Source organism: Seriola lalandi, unplaced genomic scaffold (assembly GCF_002814215.2).
Source record: "Seriola lalandi dorsalis isolate HSWRI2012SDOR001 ecotype SW California unplaced genomic scaffold, Sedor1 jcf7180002054955, whole genome shotgun sequence".
Classification (NCBI taxonomy): Eukaryota; Metazoa; Chordata; class Actinopteri; order Carangiformes; family Carangidae; genus Seriola; species Seriola lalandi.
Window position 1 is genome coordinate 314,784 of NW_019525506.1, and position 13,398 is coordinate 328,181.

The 13,398-nt window shown below is 41.5% G+C and overlaps 1 protein-coding gene across 1 annotated transcript in view; it reads right to left on the reverse strand.

Annotated features, from left to right (window-relative positions):
* Positions 1–10,406, reverse strand: part of sh2d3cb (SH2 domain containing 3Cb) — a 28,077-nt gene extending 17,671 nt beyond the window's left edge. The window contains exons 1-2 of the mRNA XM_023394997.2: positions 10,273–10,406; positions 5,550–6,294 (exon numbers count right to left, since the gene is read on the reverse strand). Of these exons, the coding sequence (XP_023250765.2) occupies positions 5,550–6,294; positions 10,273–10,291 (764 nt within the window). The 5' untranslated portion in view covers positions 10,292–10,406. The remainder of the gene's footprint in view (positions 1–5,549; positions 6,295–10,272) is intronic.
* Between the last annotated feature and the right edge of the window lie 2,992 nt (positions 10,407–13,398).

Below are 13,398 nucleotides of genomic sequence, written 5' to 3' on the forward strand. Positions count from 1 at the left end.
ACTGCTTTGTTGTGACATCACAAAGTTCCAGAAGTCCTGACGGCTGGTTTTAAGGTTCAGTTTCTGAATACAGGCTGTGTGCATTTCTCTGTGGACTGAGGCTTTGATACTTTCACAGTATTAATATAGAAGCTAGAGCTGATCTATAATCACACTACACATGGACACAGACCTTTACACTGGAGGAGCTTTACATTAAGCTATGATTAAAAACAATGCTAATCACAATAAAGGTTAGTATTGAGGTCAATCACTGCCTCATTACACTCTCAAGTCGCTGGGAGCAGCCTCACATGTCTTTGAACTCCTCAGTAACCGTAAAGCAACATCTGTATGTAACATCTGTCAGCCTGACTCAATATCTTCAGTTTATTGAACTCGTTCTCTCAAGTTCAGTTAACGAAACGCAGCTCCTGCTTCAACCTGAGGTCAGTTCAGCCACACGTTTAAAGCAGCAGGGGGCCACGCTTGAAATGATTTATGGTGGAAGTGCTTGAGTGTTGTTAACATGAAAACCGTATCAGCCCTGGACACTGCAGTAGCAGTAGTAGTAGTAGTAGTAGTAGTCGTACTAGCAGTAGTAGTTGTATAGCAGTAGTTGTATAGCAGTAGTTGTATAGCAGTAGTAGTAGTAGCAGTAGTAGTAGCAGTAGTAGTTGTATAGCAGTAGTAGTAGTAGCAGTAGTAGTAGCAGTAGTAGTTGTATAGCAGTAGTTGTAGTAGCAGTAGTAGTAGTAGCAGTAGTAGTAGCAGTAGTAGTTGTATAGCAGTAGTAGTAGTAGCAGTAGTAGTAGCAGTAGCAGTAGTAGTAGTAGTAGCAGTAGCAGTAGTAGTAGCAGTAGTAGTAGCAGTAGTAGTAGCAGTAGTAGTAGTTGCAGTAGTAGTAGCAGTAGTAGTTGTATAGCAGTAGCAGTAGCAGTAGCAGTAGCAGTAGCAGTAGTAGTAGCAGTAGCAGTAGCAGTAGTAGTTGTATAGCAGTAGCAGTAGCAGTAGCAGTAGCAGTAGTAGTAGTAGTAGCAGTAGTAGTAGCAGTAGTAGTAGCAGTAGTAGTAGTTGTAGTAGCAGTAGCAGTAGTAGTTGTATAGCAGTATTACAGTGTCTCCTGTCTGTCTGTCCGTCCTCTTGCACAACTCTCTGACAGCAGCAGTGTGTTAATGTGACACCACCCAGCAACAGCTTGCAACACAACAAACTTCTCCAGGGAGGATGAGGAATATTTCTGCTGCTGTGTGAAACCTCGTATCTGCTAACAGCCTGTTTTTCAGCACTGAAGCAGAGGAAACTTGCTCCGTACAGAAATCACAGCAGCTGGCGTCTCACCAAGTCTGAAGGCTCGGGGAGGCCCAGCGGCACACGGACGACCGCTGAGACTTTTCAACTGACGTTAGAAAAGTTTCACGGTTTCTCCCTGACAGCACGGATGTGTCGTGTCACTGAAACTACACGATGGGAGTGTGAAACCTTTTTTTCCCCCGGTCACTCTGCTCTTCCTCAACATGCTGCATATTTCCATGAGTAACGTCAAGGGAGGTGACCTTTTGTTCCCAAACACAAACTCTGAGAGCAGACAGCACACACACACACACACACACACACACACACACACACACAGACAGATGTGAACACACAAGTAAAACATACCACATGAGAAGCTCCCTGACAGTCAAAAGCCACGTTCACAGATGTCGACTGCTTGTGTCCTTCCTCACAACTCTGGAGCTCATCGAGCGACAAGAACAGTTGTTGTAATGATTTTGAATGATTCAGTGATGGAGGTAGACGCTCGGTCACTCTCTGTGAGGCGGCGTGTATTTGACGCTATCCTGACATAATAACAACTTTTGTTTTCCTGAGACGACGAAAATAATTAATTTCAACAGCAAAAGGAAAATAATGAGATATTTATGAAAGATCTTCTGGCCTTCATTATAAAACATGCACAGATACATAAAGGTCATAAAATCTAATCTCTCTTTTATTACTAATTTGACCGTCAGCCATAAAAGAATAAATCCAGGTACAAATAATAATAATACTGAATTAAATCCTTTCACACTGTACAGTAATCTTTTTACTGGTGGGTCTTTCCAGAGGATTGCTGACATTATACTAACGGCTAACGTCACACTATAGCTGCGTCCTTCAGAGGTTGCATTTGAGGATCGAATACGAAGCCTCCTTCAAGTGCAGTTGAGAACCGCGGTCTTCGAACGTTCGAACGGGTGGATCCTTCGTGGCCCGACCGTAATGGAAGTAACATGGCGGCAAACAACACTGACAGACAGCCTGAGGATTACACTGATAAATGTAAGTATTGGGTTTCAGCTCAGTTTAAAACCACAAGCCTTAAAAACCTTTTTGTGATAAAAAGTTATGTGTTGTCAAGGTTGCTAGGCGACAGAAAGGGCGGGGACACGAAGCTGAAATCCTCCGCAGACCAGGTGTCTCGTTTCGATTTGGCCACGAAACCACGAAAGATGCGACCCCTGAAATGAGGCACAGCTTATTTACCCAGAAATCAACTCTTCGCCAGCGCTCCAAAACAGGTAGATGCAACTTCCTGTGTACGCTACTGTTGAACAGCAACTGCCATTTTATTTTTTTTATTACGTTACATTTTGGGTTTCCAGCTCGCAGTGTCAGCAGGTCGTGACCTCACAGCACAACACACCAGGCCACAGAAAACATCTTATCATGATGTCGGAGGCTGTGCCCCCAGTGCATTCTGGGACAGGCTCAGAGAGAGACTGCAGGACTGTTGTATCAGACTACATCAGTTTCATCTGCATGTCCCTAATAAACTGATCATTGAGTGTATATTAGTAATTACTCATTATTATTATTATGAATTATTATCACCAAATCAGATGTTTTACCCCTCCCCCTTTTAAACTGTAACGCAGTAACACGTTTACTCACAGATATTTTATTTTATCGGTTAATAAAACGATACCGATGATTGGAAAATGCTGAACATGACCACCGATAATCGACCAGGCTGATAACCGGTCGACCCTCGCCCTGAACACACAGGTGTGGGAGTGACTCTGGCTGGACGTGATGTGACATCACCAAGGTCAGCACATCAGGACGGAGCCTGACTGAGCGACGCCGAGTCAAAACAAGAGAAACACACACTACAGGTTCCAGGAACTCTCCGTGTTGTTGTTTACTGTTGATTCTTGTTCTCAGTTTCAGGATGTATAACGGTGGATTTCACAGAGACTCTCACACTGAGCCACAGCTGAGGCAGGTTCGTCCACCGCTCATTAACACGGTCCACAGAAACTCTGCGAGGGGAAACTCCCTGCACCTCGGGGCTGCGTTCACCAAACCAGCATCAAATTTTACAGCATTTCCCTCCTGAGACACACACACACACACACACACACACACACACACACACACACACACACACATTAGTTCCCATAATAACCAGTAACAAATGTGACATGGGGCACCGCAAATAATAGAAGCCGTTTACAACAGAGACAAACACAAAGTGGAAAAAGTAGTTTAACATGTTTAAAACGAAGGTGAAAGTCGACCTCAGTTTCTGCTCTGACTGATCTGAGATCAGTGGTTTTTATTCTCCTCTCGATCCCCTTCGCTCTGACTCCTCACAACAAAGACTGCATTTCTGTCTGAGCAAAGAAACCTCCGTCATCATCTGGGTCTTCATGCTTTGATTAATCGCTGGACTTGCAGCGAGACCACGTGACCTGAACTGTTTTAGTTTATAGGGTTAGGTCTGACATTATTCCCTGAATTTAACATTTTAATCTTTATCTTATTTTATCTTATGATCAAACCAGCAGATTTTGGAGAAGCTGGATCCTGTGACATTTCTTCCTGTTAACAGCGCTCGATCGTAAACCAGCCTTTCTAATCAACTTCCAACAATCTGATACGAAACAATTGAAAAAAAGACGTTTTTCAGGTGATCCCACATCAAACAGCTTCCTCACACCTGACGGTAAGAGGTCAAAGGTCACGCTCAGGTGCGCTTTCAGGTCAGACAGGATGAAGTGAAACAGGCAGCTGCATCTCAAAAAACCTTATCACTATTCTGACTGAAGCCAGAGCAGGATCAAATTCCTCCTCTTATGTAACATGCAGTCCGGTCCAGATCCAACACACACACACACACACACACGCACACACACACACACACACACACACTACTGACCAGCCTGCTAACCCACCGACTTCAAAGTTGTTGTAAATGTTTTACTGGTCAGGAGCTTTTCATGTTTCACAGCATCAGACGAACATGAACCACGTGTCTGACTCTGGCACCTTCAAACACTGACGCTGTCCCCCTGAAGTTTCGCGCTCCTGCAGCCAGTGACACAGGTGACTCATGACGCTGACATGTTGTCTCGGAGTTTAACACGAACACACACTGACTCCATGTTTCCTCACCTCCTCTCTCCCTCTCCTCCTCCTCCTCCTCCTCCTCCTCCTCCTCCTCCTCCTCCTGCTCCTGCTCCGGAGCGGACCGACCGACACTTCCCGTCCCCAACTTCACACATCATGTCCCGCACAGTCCGTCGCACGCCGCCGCTGAGTGTCACCGGCGGACTGAGCTGAACCGCAGCCGCAGCAGCAGCGAGCAGACCGGGACACACTGCGCATGTCCGCCACTGCAACTGTTTCTGTTTCCCGATAATGTATTCTAATCACGATTTATTTAATAAACCCCAACCCTTAATTATAACATACTTATATTATCACGAGTTTTTCTTCTAATACAACAACTTTATTATCAAAAAATTTGGCTTTTTTTTTTTTCTTTTTTTTTTTTTTTTGCGCACAAAACAGGAATTCATTCACACAATTAAATTTTTTTGATAATTATCCTATTTACAAACAGCAGTGGTATTACACAGTAAGACGTGAATAATTAAATATAAGATATAATTATTAATAATAATAATAATAATAGAAATTATAAAATATTATAATTAAGTTAATGTGTTTAATTGTATTTTTTATGTAAAATCTTTAAAAATCTGTAAAATTCTAATTATTTTCTTTAAGCAAATCTATTAATGACAAGTTATTACAGTGTGCATTATTGCTAAGTTTATTATTTATTTAAAAAACGTAATTGTATCTAATTGTTTTTTATTGTGTAGCTTAATGTTTTATCTTAATTGGTGACATTAGCTGTAAAACTAGCCATAGAAATATGGTCTAATTTTTTTTAAATATTATTTAATATTTTTAATATTAAAAAGACTTTTTAAAGTCTTTTTTTCACTTAAAAAAAAAATTAAGCAGTGCATAACTTTAATGTGGCACCAAGTTAGAAAGATTTGTTTTGTTTTGTTTTTATTGTACTGCAGAAATCTACTTTATTATGTTTTGTAGCCATCAAAACACAATCTCACCACAGTGTAATAAAGCGTGACACTCAATATTAATGCATTATATATTACTCTGACCTACAATTCACAATTCACATAACCAGTTGAAAACCACAACAGGTTATTTTAGGAACTATCACTACACCTTCTCACAGTGTTGTTAATGAGCTTACTCACTTGCAATCATTCGCCACTTTCTGTGAGACGTTCACAGCGTTTGCGGTTTCCTGTGTCTCTTTCTGCTCGTCCACTTGGTTGAGAGATGATTCGGTAATCGGGTCCATCGGCACATATACATCCTGTGATGAAACCACTTTGAGACCCTTAGTCGCCATGTTTGAGGGGTTTTCCGCAGGTCTACCAGTTTCTAAAGCATCCTTGCTCCTCGACAGGGCCTCTTGGCTCTTAATGGGGTCTCCTGAAGAAACAGTGACGCAGCTTTCAGATGCAGAGGTCAAAGGTGAAGCCCGGGTGGGTGACGGAGTGGTGGGGAGCGGCCAGGCCGCTGCAGAAAGAGGCTGGGGCAGGTCTAGACTGGGCAAACTGAGGCTGGACAGGGCACTGAGCAGGGGGGAGTCTCGGACATGTTCCCCCGCCTTCTGCTGGCTCTGCCCTCCACTCACCCCCCCATCCTCCTCCTCTTCCTCTTTCTTCTTGTTCTTCTTCTTCTCCTTCTGCCCCCTGCAGCTCTTCTTCTGCCTCTCGCTGCGGGGCACAGTGCCCACATGTGTGTACATGTCGGTGGAGCGGGCGTAGCTGGGGCTGTGGAGGCAGGACTCCATGTCATCCACCGACTGGTTCCCCACCGCTTCTGGTTTGGCTCCAATGAGGCTCCCATCATGCTCCGGGGCTTCCTTGATGTTGGCCTTCTCTGGGGAGCGGCGGGTGGAGAGGTTGGTGAGGCTCCCGAACCACTTGAAACCTGGAGAGTAGGAAGTAGTTAATTTTTTACCACAAACACTCACTTTACAGCATCTATAAAGGACCTTTTTATGAGTTTGAGTCTCGGTGTGTAAATGAAGACAGATTTCAAAATAAGAGGCAAAAAACAGATATCTGATTTTACACCAATGCCAAATATGAATAAGACGAATTGTTTTATTTTTTGGGACATTACGGTGACCTCAGATTCTTCTAAGAAGTTGTCTAACATCCAGTTTTTATTTCAGTAAAGCAGTTGGGGAGGGTTGCTGTGTTGGACTGGGCACTGGTCTCTGATTGGTAGATAGAGCTGTGTGTCATCGGCATAACAGTGAATATGGACAATATATTTGCGGTTTTAAGTATCACAGACGTATTATTATTATTTCTTGTCAGAAAGTCAATCGAAGTACGACCAAGTGACACAAAAGAACCACAAGCAGATGCAAAACAGCTGCAAACATGTCTGTATCAACGGACCTGATGTCACATATTTGTCCACGGCTGCAGGACATCTGGAGTTACAGATACGTTGTTGATAGCTAGCTTTCTGCATCGCCTGAGCAGCTGGTTCATTGGATGTTTCTGTAAAATCTAGCAGTCAAATTTTAGTCTGAACATACAATAATAACCATCGTGATCGGGTCAAAGTTTTCACTTCTCTTGCTCTTCAGTTCATGACTGACTGCTTCTAAAATTAGACTAATGGCTGACAGCCTCAGTTGTACTTCTGTACTTTAGCGTGCTGACATGCTATATGCTAATATGCTGCCGCGCTGAGCCTGGACAAACTGGAGACTCGTTCCAGCAGATCTATAATGAGCATTACAGCCTCATGTGGCCGATAGCGAGGCTGCAGACCTCGAGTCTTTTTCCTGTTAAAGATAACACTGGGTTTTTCCCACCTCTGACCCAGTAAGTCCCCAAACTGTCATGAGTTTTTCTCTTGTCATGTCGAGTTTAGCTTTTCAGCAAACACACAGAGGGTCAAAATGGTTGATGAATGTTTGATAAATCCATCATGTTATTCAATATCTTAAACTTTATTCATCATTTTAAATTGTCAAACACTTTTATGTAATAATACTGTATCTGTCTTACAAATCTCCTCTGACACATTTCAGGCGCTTTACAGGTTCTGACTTGAATGTTGGGACCTTCTGATCTGAGATAGTGAATGATAAACTGCAGGAAATGACTTATTGTTTGTGCAAAAGAAGACAAACAGGAAAATACAACCAGTGACTGTTTAATTTAAATAAAATCAAAAGTAAAATCAAAAGTAAAATCAAATAAAACCCTTGAAATCCTTCTAATCTGAGTTGCTGTTCATCTATCCACCTGTTTATTCCAGTTTGGGTAATAAATGATTCTGTAGTCGTACATTTTTAAGGACAGTTAAATAACAATGTTGGGCCACACGGGACCAGCAGCTGCAAACATTTAATTTTCACTTTGTCGTGTGAAAAAGCAGAAATGTTGTCTTAGCGTTGGAGTCATCGGAGGAATGTTGTTGTACCCTCGTCTGCTCAAACTCTCATCGGCTTCTATTCTGACTGCCGGCCCTGGAGACCTCCGCCGTGTTTGATTATGTTTCTGCCCCCGGGGGCTGATTAGACTCAGTGAAAACACTGACGGGTATTTATTTTTTCAGCTAAATATAGATTAATGATTTAGAGAAAGAGAATGAAAGGAGATGCTGGAGGTGCAGAGGCAGAGAAGCTGCATTTTTTTTACTTTATTTTATTTATCTGTTTATTTTTTTTGGAGATTTCTGTGCTGTAATTGAGTCCTAACGACTTTCTCTGGATGTTTTTCTTCATCTTTTCACTGTAATTAGAAGGAAAGTTTCAGGATAATAGAACCAATGCAACTAAACCTTCTTGCTGTGAACGACAGGGACCCGCAGTAACATGAACATGAAATGCCAAAGTTAGAACAGTTTTGGTTGTTTCACAGGAGAGATTTCAGTTGTGTTTTTCTCTGCACACTTCTCACCTGTGAAATAAAGTGTTTCCCTGCATCAACAACAATCAAGCGACAAAGTTCGGCTGCTGGGTTTGGTCGTCTGTCCAAACAACACCCACAAAGTGCAGATGAAGCAGATTGGCTGAGTTCTGGAGAGTTGAACTCTTCATAAATAATAACCAATAATGTTTTGAATGTTATATTTTACATCGTCCTCTGGGACAGCTTTCCATCGTCCACTTCGAGGGTCAGAGCGAGCTGAACGCTGTACGGATTCTTTTGTCCTTTGAGGCTAATATTTGTTTTTTGTTATATCGAGGTAAATTAATAAAGTTTGATTTGACTCTCTCGGCCTTCATCTACATCCTCGTCGTGTGCAGGAATCAGGAGCTTGTTATCCTGTGAGTTTTCTTCCTGCAGCTTGTGTGAGAGGATTGATCGACCAGAGGCGAGGTCACGTAATGATTGACACTCGTGACCTCTCACCTGTTACTTTGGCCTTCTCTGATTGGTTAAAAGAGGCGAGAGTCACCGCTGAATGAGCCTGTGACTGCACCTCTCATTAAGATATGATTTGGAGCTCGTTCCAGTCTTGACATCCTGACAAGCTCAGAGAACAGCAGCGCAGTGATTTGTGATGCGTTTACTGAATGGACGGCCTTCAGATGCATCATGGGTGAGATTCAGTGGTGAAGAACTAACAGCAGAAGAAGAGAGGCACAGTGAACTGCTGTCCTTTCAGCAGCAGACATTCGCTGTCTCTTCTCAGCTCGGCTCTGTGTCCGAGCCACTGTCCATTCACTCTGCACAAAGACACGACTGTGCTTCACTTACAATGGAGCAAAAAACTGTTTGTGAGTGGAACAGCGGACAAAGAGCCGACGCACACACACACACACACACACACACACACACACACACACACACACACACACACGATTACACAGTAACACGAGTGTCAATAGATCACATTCTTTTGTAAGATCATACAAACAAACTTACATCAGCTTCTTTTCTCTGACTCATCAGAAAACACTAAATCTGATTCTACTGTAATTCATTTTCCTGCGCTGGAAAATAACAAACAACATTCAGTCAAGTCCAGTTTTTAAGGTTCTCATGATTTTCTTCCATTCTCTTCTACTTTATTATTATATATATATTATTATATCAATTGATTTATTCTCCGCAATAGTTCAGTGACAAATATTCCACTTTTTACTCCACTCCAACCATCAAAATAGAGTTATCCAATCAGATTTTCTTTTTTTTGTTATTGTTGTCTCTAGGCAGAGAAAAGATTTACTGGCTCACTGTTTGTTTAGTAATTCACAACCAATGAACAGTAAACTAACATAAACAAACCTACCCAAAGGCCCCCAACTGGAGAAGAAGAAGAAGAAGAAGAAGAAGAAGAAGAAGAAGAAGAAGAAGAAGAAGAAGAAGAAGTTGCCCAATTGAAATGCAACTGAAGTATCAGGTAGCAGAAAATAGAAAACATCAATTTAGTCCTTAAATGCAATAGATGAGTATATTTGCTGTTAAAAGCAGCTCCACCTACAACAGTCAAATATAACTGAAGCATCGATGACTCAGGTTCAGTCACGTAGACATTTTACTGCAGAACAAGTAAAAATCTCTAATTTTACTTTAGTATGATTTTGAATTAATTAATTTTACCTGTAATGGAAAATGTTTACATTAAAGAATCGATGCTTTTATTTCTGTACTACTGTATTTTTCTCAATCAACATATTTATCATTGTAACAAACAAACAAACAAACAAACAAAAAACAAACAAACAAACACAAAATGATCAATAATGCCTCTAAGATTAAAACGTCCACCAGCTGTTGTGTTGTCACAGAAGGACCTTATTTACTTTATATTAGGGACCACATACATTAGATATAATGTTTTAATGATGTTTCTCTGATAAAACTTTGGGTAAATTAACTCCCTCAAACGTCCAAAATCTTTGCACAACAGCTTCAGAAAAACGCGACTTACTCAGTTTTCGTTTGTTCATGGTTCAGACGTTGATTGTGATGTTTTGTTGATATAAACTCAGACATTAACCGCTGCTAATGACACAAGCCTCCTCTGGTTCCTGCAGTGTGATAATGAGCCGCATGCTCTCCACCCCACTGAGTGAATCTGCTTCCTGTCACAGAGGAAGTGCTGCTGTAAGGGTTAAAGTAGTTTCATGTTGATGCAATCAGGTGACATTGAGTGGAAACGTGTATCACTATGGGACAAACAATCCGAGCTGCTGCAACTGGGGATGATTCATAAAAGTCACGTCGACAGGATTTCACTTTAAAAGTCTTTAATGTCTTTAAAGACTTTAATGTTGGGACATTACACAATGACAAAAACGGGTAATTGAGACACTTTTAACTGACAGGAAGTAGCTGTGAAGAAGTTAGATATTTGTTTGAGATAAGTTTTTTTTTTTAAAACTCCTGCATTCAACATTTTACGGGGATAAGTCACGTAAATTTATTCAGAGCACTTTCAAAAATAACAACTGCTGACCAAAGAGCTTTTGGAGTTCTGAGATAAAACTGTAGAATAAACTAGAAAATGAGTAGAAGAAGTTTTGAATGTGTCTGCTGCTCGTGTCAATCTCTACGTCATCATGTTGCACAGAATCATCCTGTGACCTCTGTGACCTCAGTCCCTGCAGGTGTCCCTCAGAAAGCTCTTTGAATCTGGGAGGACTGGCACAAGTGACCTCACAATGATGGTTTCCAACCTAAATGTGTCCCCACAACCACAGCGAGGCGTGGCTACACACATGTAGACGCACTCACAGAAGGGGAACTGCAATAAAGCTGCTGTGATTTCTCCTGCTAGAATGGAACATGGAGCCAATCACAGTCAGTTGTGTGAAAGTTTGTGCAGCAACTGCACTTGTGCACTTGTGTGTGTCTGTCAGTGTGCGTGTGTGTGTGTGTGTATTGTTGTGTGTTGTGGCCGTAGAGCTGTCCAACGTAGAGCCTCCAAAAAGCTTGTGTTACCACTTAATATCTCTGAGGTGGAGATGGTGTTTAATCTCATCTGAAATCATCAGGAGGAGGAGGAAGGAAAGAGGTTAAAATAAATCCAGGACATTAAAAGACTCATTATTTAATAAGCAAAAACTACATATTGGAGTAATTTCACTTCCTGTTTCAGTTCATAAAATCACTGGGTGGAGCTCGGCCTCAGGTTCTGACCTCCCACATGTTTCAACACATAAAACAACTGACAGAGACCTTAAGGGAAAAAGGTATATATATTATGAATCACTATATTTTTTAATGCTGGAGAAAACATTTGTCTTAAACTTGCATCATGTCGTCAACCAAGAATTTAATCTACTTACTGTCTTGTAAGATTTGATGAAATGAAAGTTATTGAATATGTTACTGAAAACATTGAATCTATATGACTATCTACTGTAGCTCTGTAAAGTATTAAAATGACATAAAACATATTTTTGCAGCAGAGAGGGAACAGTAGCTGAACTCCTTCCCTCTCTGTTTTCTCCCTGTTGGGATGAATCACGCTCAAACACAGAAAAAGAAAGCTTGCGACAGCAGGAGGGTATTTACCCTTCTCTCTCTCTCTCTCTCTCTCTCTCTCTCTCTCTCTCTCTCTCTGTGGGTGGAGGTGCAGAGCTGTCGACATCTTGCGACATTTCCTGCCAACGTTTCCTGGTGAACAAGAATCCCCAAACCGAACCAGGAGATTTCTGCGCTCGACCAAACGTGTAACCGTAAAATGTCAGACTCAGAACTTCAACAACAATTTTAAAGCCCAAAACAGCAAAACTGAAGCTGAGAGAGTCTAAATCTTACAGCAGCTGATCGTCCACTTCAGACTACTTCTCTGTGTGCAGGCGGGGGCCCCAGACACTCAAGGCCCCCAAAAAACCCTGCATCATTTAGACATAATTTCATTTGTTTGTTAGAAATTTGCCCCACCACGTTGGGTCCTGCAGCTTGTGGCCCTGGTGTTGAAAAAAGACCCTGTGTCAGACTTTAGTTTGAGGATTTGAATTGTTTTAGTTCTTGTTGTAAATTTGTGTTTTCAGATTTCAAATTATTTCTGTTGTTTCACGTTAACACACAGAAAACCTGGTTTTAATATTCCTTCAATGATTGATTAGTTAATAGTTTAGTGTGTAAACAGCTGAGCGTTCATTAATAATAAAATACATTTAAAAGCAATTGTTGCCATTGATTTGATTTATTTACACATAAAACATTAAAAATACACAGTGGCAAGAAAAAGTATGTGAATCTTTTGGAATGTCATGATTTTCTGAGTAAATTTGTCATAAAACAAGTCAAGGGTAACAAATATAATGTGTGTAAAATAAGAAAAAAAATCTGATCTTTCATGTCTTTATTGAACACACTCATTCAACATTCAAAATGGCAGCAACAACCTCGACCAGGCACTTCCTGTAGCTGTGGATCAGATCTACAGGAACAGATTCTTTGGACGTCTCATGTGTCTGACTCTCTTCAAGTCAATCCTTAACATTTCTACTGGGTTGAGGTCTTGGCTCGGACTCGGCCACTCCAAAGGGCGGATTTTGTTTTTCTGGAACCAGTCTGTTGTGGACTTGCTCCGGTGTTTTGAGTCGTCGTCCTGTTGCATCACCAACTTTCTAGAGAGTTTCAGCTGATGTACAGACAGTCTCAGATCATCCTGAAGAATTCTCTGATAAACTTGGGAACTCATCTTCCCCTCAGTGATTGCAGGCTGAGCCCAAATCATGAGCTTTCCACCATACTTTACGGTTGGGATGATGTTGTCATGACGATATGCCGTGATCTTTCTACGCCAGATGTAGTGCTGGGTGTTTCTTCCAAATAGTTCAATCTTAGTTTCATCAGTCCACAAAACATTTCACCAGTAACGCTGTGGAGCGTCAAGTTGCTCTTTTGCAAACTTCAGTCGTGCAGAAATGTTCTTCTTAGTGAGCAGTGGCTTCCTTCGTGGCGTCCCGCCGTAGATACTCTGCTTGTTCAATGTCTTACGTGTTGTAGACTCATGAACAGAGATGTTAGCCAGTTCCAATGATGCCTTCAAATCTTTGGCTGTCATTCAGGGTTGTTTCTTTGCCTCATTGATGAGTCT